This window comes from Oncorhynchus masou, chromosome 21 (assembly GCF_036934945.1).
Source record: "Oncorhynchus masou masou isolate Uvic2021 chromosome 21, UVic_Omas_1.1, whole genome shotgun sequence".
Lineage (NCBI taxonomy): Eukaryota > Metazoa > Chordata > Actinopteri > Salmoniformes > Salmonidae > Oncorhynchus > Oncorhynchus masou.
This window is the reverse complement of record NC_088232.1, coordinates 7,699,051-7,710,281: the sequence shown is the minus strand read 5'-3', so window position 1 is coordinate 7,710,281 and position 11,231 is coordinate 7,699,051. Positions and strand designations below refer to the sequence as shown.

Below are 11,231 nucleotides of genomic sequence, written 5' to 3'. Positions count from 1 at the left end.
TGTGCCGTCGTGCACAGTCGATAACGTGGTTAGCTGATACATAAAATAGCTATCCAAGAGTTGTAAGATCTGGCATTCATCAGCAACGTCTGAGGAGAGGAACACAACCGATAACTGCCTTTCAGGGTTCTACTGGAACCAAAAATAGGGACAGCCGAAGAACCTTTTTGGATTTTTTTTTTGTTAATAAGTGTATCATAATCCAATCAGAACTCACATCACTCCTAATCATACAATCAGAAGGTGCTAGGACAACTCATCATCCACTCGGTAGACCAAGTAAAGCTCTCCGCCAGTCAGGTAGCCACTTCCTGTTGTGTATATTAAAGTGTGTGTGTGTATATGCAAATACAATTAGCAATGCCTTTACTTCCCAAAGTATAGCCGTTTTTCATTATATGCATGGTGTATCATTTTAGTTCTACATATGAAACTGCTGTCATTTCAACTGGGTGGGTATGTAGAGTTAAATAACTTAATACACTGGGAGGGCGCTATTTTATTAAGATGTTATACATTGTCTGTATCACTCTCCAAAAGTAGTGTACTATAGGGTGCCATTTGCAACACATCATCTTGGTTTAAAAGGCTAATTTTGGTATTTAAATATAAAATCCTATTTGTCTCTTAAATAATGAAGCACTCCTGGAGGTTTTACAGACAGTTCGAGCGGATCACTTTTGTCAAGTCGGTGGCCACCACCTTTCAAAGTGTGATGCATTATGGGGATAAAAATGATCCCACTTGTGCCTACATGTCAACTGCATGAGCTTTACAAAAAAAGGTCATGAAGTTTTGACTGCAAGTTTCTGCAGTTGCTCTTCACCAACTTCCTCCTGCAGCCATCACCTGCATTGTGGGAGGCTCTATTGTCAACCAATCATTAGGGTGTTTTTGTTTGACCCACACGAACGTGACCAAAGACATGACTGAAACAGGAACCAACTTTGCCTTGATTTATGTATACAGTGGATATATACAAAATGAATGTGATATGAGTCTCTCATTGTTTGTACAATGTACACACGCATGACTTCAAATTATGATTGTGTGATATGGGAGTTGGAGACCAGATTATTTTACCGTTACAAAGAAATACTTTTATAACAATGGCAACACTGCTATGTTCATCTGAGATTTGGTGCAAAACCACGTGCCCGAACTTTTGGCTGTCGCAGTTGCTCCTCCCCCGATTTCACTCCTTGAATTTCATCTAGTCGTTTGCTAAAGCCTTATCACACAAACGCATCCAGTGCCTTCTTGTCCTGGGGTGTATTCATAAGTGCACAATGAAGCAAACTAACTTTTTGGGACAAATTGTTAGTCCCTACCTGGTTGCTTCCGTTAGGTTCCTAATGAATGTACCCCTGGTCAGGTCAGGGGGTGAGGAAAGTGTATTTTACATGATTATATTCAGGGAGAGGTCATTTCCAGACCATGTAACCAGAACAGTAAACTCTTGGCCCTAGTTGGTCAAGGGAAAATCTAAATTGGAGAAGGCCTCTTGATTACTTTTAAAATGTGCTTTTCTCACCAACTGTCTCATCCCCCTCTACACCCAACATGCTTTAAAAGGAATGGACAGATCTCAAATGTAGGTAATAGGAAGTATGCATCCGTTCATTTTATTTGAACTTGTTTGTTGTATGCTGCCATAACTGGAAAGGTACGAGAATGAAAGGTGATCTGTGTAGACATGAAGAAAATATGATTTCCAATGACATATGAGACCTTATGGAATGTTTAGTGTTTCTATTCTGCGAATATCAAAAGCATTTATTGTAGGACATGCATATGTCCACCTCAATAAACAGAAAACACTATTCTGTCCGTCTGTTTCCTTTAAAACAAGCTAATCATATTTGCTGTCAATTCTGTTTCTCACACACATTAACTAAGATCTTTATGAAAAAGGCAAAGTGCTTCATTATGCAAAATGATACCTTTTTTTAAACAACTTTATGTACAACGTCCTTGTTACGATCCTAGACCTAGATTAATGTACAAAACAAGGCCTTTCAGTTCCCCTCCATCCATCCACCCCTCACTTCTCTTTCCTCCTCTCCATTTCTCTCACTCGTCTCTCGAGCACCCTCAATTGATCCTCCAGGTAGGTGTTGTCGCCCCCGGTGCCAGAATGTCCGATACCCAATAGGACGCAGACGCTCACCAGGCCAGCCAATCGCAGCGCCGTAGTCTCCGTTCCAGCACTGCTGTCACTTAGGATCAGGCAAAACAATCCTAAAACCACACCCAGCTTCAGTAGCCACAGGAACCGCCTCAGAGTGGACGCCACCAATCGGAAGGCCAGGGACAGCAGCCAGTAGCCAATGAGAGCCAGCAGAAGCCACTGACCGATATAGACTACAGCATCTGGGGTGATACTGTTAACAGGCATTTCAACTGGAGGAGAGAGAGAAATAGATGCACATGATATTAGTGCATTTTCTGGCCTAGCAATCTTAAAATGCTCCCTTTACTTGTCTCCATTCCAAGACTTGGCAAAAATGTGGTTTTAGTATGTTGCTATGTAATTATTGTACCGGTAGTTATAGTCAAAGCCTAGTAGGTTACTGTTGGCAATGTGGAGAAAAAGGTTTCCCCCGTCTGGCGCACACACCTAATCCATGTCTGTCAGTGGGTAAAGGGCCCCCTTGGCAGGTCAGACTTTCACCCGGTTTTGTGTTGTGTATCTACAGAGAACAGTTACAGTAAATGACAATGTGAGTACCATTGCACTGTATATGGGTTGTGTGTTGATGATGCATGATGTGGGATCAATCAATAGAATGACTTATCTGAAATGATTATTTTTGTGTTGACAACTGTCTGTTCCATTATTGAATAGTGCACCGGTTATCAGCCCTGGTCCTGGGGAGCCACAGGTTGTGCAGGTTTTTGCTCCAGCCCCGCTCTAACACACCCGATCCAACTAGTCAACTGCTCAAGGAGACATTGATTCGGTGTGTTAGTGCTGGGCTGAAACAAAAGCCTGCACATGACATGCTTTAGCTCTCGGGGAACAGTGTTGGTGACTGACTAGAGTATTGCAATAGCTTTCTGGGCCTGTATTCCTAAAGTGGGAATAAGAGTGTTGATCTAACATCTTTTGCCTTTAATATTATAAGGAATGATCCCAGCTGTTTACCATCAACACCTGCTGCCACCAGGAACTGGGAGAGGTACTTCATAACCACATTCGCTCCACTGGCCGCTGCCTCAGCCAGATACTTGACCACCTGAAAGAAACACTGATAGAAGAGTTGAGGGTTCTGTTTGAGGCAAACACATGGGTCACTAAATCCGGAACTGAAACAAGCGTGCATAAGGGTTCCCGTATATGGCCGAGTTGTTACTACTTGCACCTACCTAATTCGACAAAAGAACGGACATTAGACTAAGAATTTATGATTCGAACTACTGTTAAATCTAAACTTAGAGCCGGCTATTCTTTGTTCCTCACCTTCTGTGCATTTTCAACGGACCTTGCCCCGAGAAGGTGGACCAGATAACTGTGCGCCTCCTCGGACAAATCCGTGAGCGTCTCCCGGAGGACTTGCATCATTCCCGGGGAATAGTTGAATGACTTCTCGAAACGACTATTTTCTCCCGAACAAGAAACTACCACCGTGCTCAGCACACACACGACGAAACACATTTTCATTTTTTTCAGACGCCTTATGTAAAGTCAAACAATAAAATAAAAAAAAACATCCAACGTCTTTAAATTTAGTTGAATATGGTTTCACTACAAAAAAATATGCGCTACAACAATCTAAATCGGCCACTTTACGGACAGGAACACATTGGCTACAATGTAGCCTGTCTTACATATGGCAAGAAAAAAAAGTCAGTTTCTAACGGAAGTTTCCAGGATATAGTAAGTAGGCAGGCCAACTCAAAACCTACTGCAGTAGTTGCGTTGCCTTTCTTCTTCATCTTAAGTTTTATTGGCGAATCGCAATTAACTGACACGCGCATACACCGCCACCTACGGTACGGGAGTGTGAAGACCTATCTATGCCACTATATTCTCTTAACGAGCCCTGGATTTCTAATAAAATAACTCCGTACAAACCTCACTACTCCCATCACCCCCACCCAAAATACCACCCACTCCCGTCCAACCTCTGACCCTGTCAAACAACCTACACACATTCCACAAAATGGTAATACATGTTCAACCGTTTCCTCTACGGTATAGCTATTACACATTCCAGTACCATGTTCCCCTATCAATTTCAAAAGATACATTCAATCCCATATGCCCGAATCTCATCCTACACAACATAACCTCCTCCCCTCTGTTCTCATTATATGACACCATCTCCGGTACAGATTTCCTTGTACTATAAAAACGTCTTCCTTTACTACTTCCATCCCATTGTCTCTGCCAGCGATCTAACCCATTGTTTTTCGAATTAATGTTTTAATATCTCCTCTACCCAACTGCACCTGTATATCCACAATTGTACTTTTCACTGCTGTTTTTCAATTATATCTACTATATAATTTCAATAAACTCCTGTATGAGCCGTAATTCAACTGAACTAAATTTCAGTACCATTTATTTGTAACCCCAACGAACTGCATCATTATTTCTAACCACACATCCTCTCGTTTTGACTTTTCAGATCTTAAACTACACAGATCTGATGCAGTCCCGACGTATTACGAGTCTTCTTGGTTGCGCCTCCTCTATCGGGTGGGTATCATTTGTGGAACGTTCCAAAAGGAATCTGTTCCAAAAAACTTCGTAAATGACAAGGTTGTCAACAAACAACACATACAAAGTTGTATAGAGGCAGAATAAAATACCAAACAAATTTGGCAGTCGACAGCCCCAAATGTATTTTATTTTATACCAACCTTTATTTTCATACCCTCATCTCCCGTTGTCTATTTGTTCGACAATTTCTTTTAAATGTACTAGCAGTAGGCTTATATATCACACGCAAAATAACTAAAATAACTGTATGAACTTCAAGTGTTATCCCGGCCCGGTGAAAAGTAGTGTTTATTTAATTCCCTATGGACCTGGTCAAAAGTAGTGCACTAGGGTATAGGGTGCCATTTAGGATACATGTCAAAGTCTTCTTCCTTTACTTGTTCCTCTAGGCTTGAGCCTTGCAGGTCAGGTAGGCCAGCTTGGTGGTGAGCTGCTCGGTGAAGACGGGGTGGAACGCCCGTGTGATCCTCAACATGTTGCCTTCACGGGCCTCGTCCACCAGAGTCTGGCCCCAGATATCTATGGGAGGGGAGGAGAGGAAAGAGAGAAGAGCAGGAGAGAGGACACGAGACAAGAGCTGAGGTAAGTGGGAGGAGTAGATCGAACTTGAAGGTGAATTAGGAAAAATGACATTCATTGCCATTGTCAGATTTAGTGGTGGTATGTTGAGGATGATGCTGAAACCCTAACTGTAGAGTAAAAACACGTTGGGAGCATAACGGTCCCTTTGCTACAGTGCTTGGGTGAAGTCTCAATCAAGTTCTATTTTACCTCTCCTACCCCACCCCGAGATGAGCAGGGTCGCACTGTAGAAAAACGTTTCAAAACATTGTGCAAGGGAAAACGTAAACAAGTGTTTCTTATTGGACAAGTTCAGATAGTACCATTTCGGGCCTGTTTGCTTCCGTTTAATGCCTAGTGAGTAAATATGACCCTGGGTTTTACCAGAGGGTGGCCCCAAACTGCCCACAGGACTTCTTATCCCTCACATCTCTCCTTCTGTCTACCCCATTTGAGTACATCAGGGCGGTATTTACTAGGCACGAAATGTAAGCAAATGGGCCGAAATTTGAGGATACGGGAGGGACTACCTGAACTTGTCGAATAAGAAATGCTTGTTTTCATTCTTCATTTGATCAGAAATCCCTCGCTGGGGTTCTCTCCATAGCTGTGACAAAGAACAGGTGGTGTGTATTACAATAGACAACACACAGAATGGGTAAAATATCAAAGCTATCTAACTACTCTGCAAACGTTACTAGAAACTAGCACAACAAGTTCAGGTAGCTAGCTAATTGCAGCACTTAGCTATCTTCCCTCTACATATAGGGGTGAACTAACTAAAGTAGCTTGCTACCTTTCTATAGTATCACCAAATATGTATTGTGTGGACTTAAGTCGTTGTAATTACGTTACTTTTTAAACACCTAACTGTTCCTGTAGCAAACTAGCTTGCTCATCAAGGTGCCAGTGCCAACCAACCAACACAACCGTTGGACGGCGCCTGAGATGAATGGCCAGATTTGTTTTTTGCTTTTGTCTTACAATTGATAATGTCCACTAGGAGGTAGCAAAACCCTATATTGATCTGAATACATGCCTCTTTTGGTGACAAATGTGCATACAGTGGGGCAAAAAAGTATTTAGTCAGCCACCAATTGTGCCCACTTAAAAAAGATGAGAGAGGCCTGTAATTTTCATCATAGGTACACTTCAACTATGACAGACAAAATGAGGGAAAAAATCCAGAAAATCACATAGGATTTTTTTCACATGTAGGATTTTTAATGAATTTATTTGCAAATTATGGTGGAAAATAAGTATTTGGTCAATAACAAAAGTTTATCTCAATACTTTGTTATATACCCTTTGTTGGCAATGACAGAGGTCAAACGTTTTCTGTAAGTCTTCACAAGGTTTTCACACACTGTTTCTGGTATTTTGGCCCATTCCTCCATGCAGATCTCCTCTAGAGCAGTGATGTTTTGGGGCTGTTGCTGGGCAACACGGACTTTCAACTCCCTCCAAAGATTTTCTATGGGGTTGAGATCTGGAGACTGGCTATGCCACTCCAGGACCTTGAAATGCTTCTTACGAAGCCACTCCTTCGTTGCCCGGGCGGTGTGTTTGGGATCATTGTCATGCTGAAAAACCCAGCCACGTTTCTTCTTCAATGCCCTTGCTGATGGAAGGAGGTTTTCACTCAAAATCTCACGATACATGGCCCCATTCATTCTTTCCTTTACACGGATCAGTCGTCCTGGTCCCTTTGCAGACAAACAGCCTCAAAACATGATGTTTCCACCCCCATGCTTCACAGTAGGTATGGTGTTCTTTGGATGCAACTCAGCATTCTTTGTCCTCCAAACACGACAAGTTGAGTTTTCACCAAAAAGTTATATTTTGGTTTCATCTGACCATATGACATTCTCCCAATCTTTTTCTGGATCATCCAAATGCTCTCTAGCAAACTTCAGACAGGCCTGGACATGTACTGGCTTAAGCAGGGGGACACGTCTGGCACTGCACGATTTGAGTTCCTGGCGGCGTAGTGTGTTACTGATGGTAGGCTTTGTTACTTTGGTCCCAGCTCTCTGCGGGTCATTCACTAGGTCCCCCCATGTGGTTCTGGGATTTTTGCTCACCGTTCTTGTGATCATTTTGACCCCACGGGATGAGATCTTGCGTGGAGCCCCAGATCGAGGGAGATTATCAGTGGTCTTGTATGTCTTCCATTTCCTAATAATTGCTCCCACAGTTGATTTCTTCAAACCAAGCTGCTTACATATTGCAGATTCAGTCTTCCCAGCCTGGTGCAGGTCTACAATTTTGTTTCTGGTGTCCTTTGACAGCTCTTTGGTCTTGGCCATAGTGGAGTTTGGAGTGTGACTGTTTGAGGTTGTGGACAGGTGTCTTTATACTGATAACAAGTTCAAACAGGTGCCATTAATACAGGTAACGAGTAGAGGACAGAGGAGCCTCTTAAAGAAGAAGTTACAGGTCTGTGAGAGCCAGAAATCTTGCTTGTTTGTAGGTGACCAAATACTTATTTTCCACCATAATTTGCAAATAAATTCATTAAAAATCCTACAATGTGATTTTTTAAAAAAAATTTCTCATTTTGTCTGTCATAGTTGAAGTGTACCTATGATGACAATTACAGGCCTCTCTCATATTCTTAAGTGGGAGAACTTGCACAATTGGTGGCTGACTAAATACTTTTTTGCCCCACTGTATAAAGTCAGAAAATCTGCTGTCTCAGCCAGTGCCTGTCACCAAGAGATTACCTCAAGGCTCAATCCTAGGCCCCACGCTCTTCTCAATTTACATCAACAACATAGCTCAGACAGTAAGAAGCTCTCATACATTTATATGCAGATGATACAATCTTATATTCAGCTGGCCCCTTCCGGATTTTGTGTTAAACGCTCTACAACAAAGCTTTCTTAGTGTCCAACAAGCTTTGTCTACCGTTAACCTTGTTCTGAACACCTCCAAAACAAAGGTAATGTGGTTTGGTAAGAAGAATGCCCCTCTCCCTACAGGTGTTATTACTACCTCTGAAGTTTTAGAGCTTGAGGTAGTCACCTCATACAAGTACTTAGGAGTATGGCTAGATGGTACACTGTCCTTCTCTCAGTACATATCAAAGCTGCAACCTAAAGTTAAATGTAGACTTGGTTTTCTCTATCATGGTCGTTCCTCTTTCACCTCAGCTGCCAAAATAACCCTGAGTCAGATGACCATCCTACCCATGCTTAAATTACGGAGACATAATTTATAGATTGTCAGGAAAGGGTGCTCTCGAGCGGTTAGATGTTCTTAACCATTCGGCCATACCTTAGATTCTAAACTGTCATGGTCAAAACATAGATTCAATGGTTGCAAAGATGGGGAGAGGTCTAGCCGTACTAAAGAGATGCTCTGCTTTTTTGACAACATACTCCAAAAAGCAAGTTCTGCAGGCTCTAGTTTTATCTAATCTTGATTATTGTCCAGTCGTGTGGTCCAGTGCTGCAAGGAAAGACCTATTTAAGCTGCAGCTGGCCCAGAACAGAGCGGCACGTGTTGCTCTTAATTGTAATCAGAGGGCTGATATAAATACTCTGCATGCCGGACTCTCTTGGCTAAGAGTTGAGGAGAGACTGACTGCATCACTTCTTTTTATAAGAAACATTAATGTGTTGAAAATCCCAAATTGTTTGCAAAGTTAACTTACACACAGCTCTGACACACACACGTATCCCACCAGACATGTCACCAGGGGTCTTTTCGTAGTCCCCAAATCCAGAACAAATTCAAGACAATGTACACTATTATATAGAGCCCTTATTGCATGGAACTTCCTTCCATCTCATATTGCTCAAATAAACATCAAACCTGGTTTCAAAAAACAGATAAAGCAACACCTCGTGGTACAACGCCTCTCCCCTATTTGACCTAGATCGTTTGTGTGTATGCATTGATATGTAGGCTGTGTGTGCCTTTTTAAAAATGTATGTCGTTTTGCCCTTGAGCTGTTCTTGTCTAATGATGTTCTGTATTATGTTTCATGTTTTGTGTGGACCCCAGGAAGAGTATCTGCTGCTTTTGCAACAGCTAATGGGGATCCTAATGAAATACCTAATACCATCAGATTTGCTCCTTATAGGGCACATCACTGCACTCTATACTCCTCTTTAAACTGGCCATCTCTGTCTACCCATTGCAAGACCCAATGGTTGATGCTTATTTATAAAACCCTATTAGGCCTCACTCCCGACTGTCTGTGATATCTACTGCAGCCCTCATCCTCCACATACAACACTCGTTCTGTCAGTCACATTCTGTTAAAGGTCCCCCAAAGCACACACATCCCAGGGTCGTTCGTCTTTTCAGCTCGCTGCAGCTAGCGACTGGAACGAGCTGCAACAAACTTCATCTCAACCTCTTCAATCAAAGACTCAATCATGGACACTCTTACTGACAGTTGTGGCTGCTTTGCGTGATGTATTGTTATCTCTACCTTCTTGCCCTTCGTGCTGTTGTCTGTGCCCAATAATGTTTGTATGATGTTTTGTGCTGCTACCATGTTGTGGTCATGTGTTGCTGCCTTGCTATGTTGTTGTCTTTAGGTCTCTCTTTATGTAGTGCTGTCTCTCTTGTCATAATGTGTGTTTTGTCCTATATTTATACACTGCTCAAAAAAATAAAGGGAACACTAAAATAACACATCCTAGATCTGAATGAATGAAATATTCTTATTAAATACTTTTTTCTTTACATAGTTGAATGTGCTGACAACAAAATCACACAAATTATCAATGGAAATCAACTTTATCAACCCATGGAGGTCTGGATTTGGAGTCACACTCAAAATGAAAGTGGAAAACCACACAACAGGCTGATCCAACTTTGATGTAATGTCCTTAAAATAAGTCAATGAGGCTCAGTAGTGTGTGTGGCCTCCACGTGCCTGGTCATGCTCCTGATGAGGTGGCGAATGGTCTCCTGAGGGATCTCCTCCCAGACCTGGACTAAAGCATCCGCCAACTCCTGGACAGTCTGTGGTGCAACGTGGCGTTGGTGGATGGAGCGAGACATGTCACAGATGTGCTCAATTGGATTCAGGTCTGGGGAACGGGCGGGCCAGTCCATAGTATCAATGCCTTCCTCTTGCAGGAACTGCTGACACACTCCAGCCACATGAGGTCTAGCATTGTCTTGCATTAGGAGGAACCCAGGGCCAACCGCACCAGTATATGGTCTCACAAGGGGTCTGAGGATCTCATCTCGGTACCTAATGACAGTCAGGCTACCTCTGGCGAGCACATGGAGGGATTTGCGGCCACCCAAAGAAATGCCATGTCTCCTGATGTACTGGCCTGTCTCCTGGTAGCACCTCCATGCTCTGGACACTACGCTGACAGACACAGCAAACCTTCTTGCCACAGCTCGCATTGATGTGTCATCCTGGATGAGCTGCACTACTTGAGCCACTTGTGTGGGTTGTAGACTCCGTCTCATGCTACCACTAGAGTGAAAGCACCACCACCAGCATTCAAAAGTGACCAAAACATCAGCCAGGAAGCATAGGAACTGAGAAGTGGTCTGTGGTCACCACCTGCAGAACCACTCCTTTATTGGGGGTGTCTTGCTAATTGCCTATAATTTTCACCTGTTGTCTATTCCATTTGCACAACAGCATGTGAAATGTATTGTCAATCAGTGTTGCTTCCTAAGTGGACAGTTTGATTTCACAGAAGTGTGATTGACTTGGAGTCACATTGTGTTGTTTAAGTGTTCCCTTTATTTTTTTGAGCAGTGTATATTTTAAAAATATTTTTTTTTAATTCCCAGGCCCGATCCCCGCAGGAGGCCTTTTGGTAGGCCGTCGTTGTAAATAAGAAGTTGTTCCTAACTGACTTGTCTAGTTAAATAAAGGTTAAATAAATCAATAAAAAAATAAAAATAAGGAACAACATATTCTTTCCATACTGTTAGAATGTTTCACTTGTGGTTA

The 11,231-nt window shown here is 42.5% G+C and overlaps 1 protein-coding gene across 3 annotated transcripts; it reads right to left on the bottom strand.

Moving 5' to 3' along the window:
* Positions 1-1,593: 1,593 nt before the first annotated feature.
* Positions 1,594-3,919, bottom strand: LOC135507750 (voltage-gated monoatomic cation channel TMEM109-like). Of its 3 annotated transcripts, none has more exons than XM_064927372.1 (3): positions 3,464-3,919; positions 3,149-3,272; positions 1,594-2,403 (listed from the first exon to the last, which is right to left on the bottom strand). In XM_064927372.1, exons 1-3 carry the CDS (start codon positions 3,662-3,664, stop codon positions 2,045-2,047), a joined length of 684 nt encoding a protein of 227 aa, XP_064783444.1. In that variant the 5' UTR covers positions 3,665-3,919; the 3' UTR covers positions 1,594-2,044. The 3 variants fall into 3 exon arrangements, with proteins under 3 accessions (XP_064783444.1, XP_064783446.1, XP_064783445.1); XM_064927374.1 differs by having other exon boundaries at positions 3,149-3,239; positions 3,464-3,918; XM_064927373.1 differs by having other exon boundaries at positions 3,149-3,251; positions 3,464-3,917.
* Positions 3,920-11,231: the final 7,312 nt, after the last annotated feature.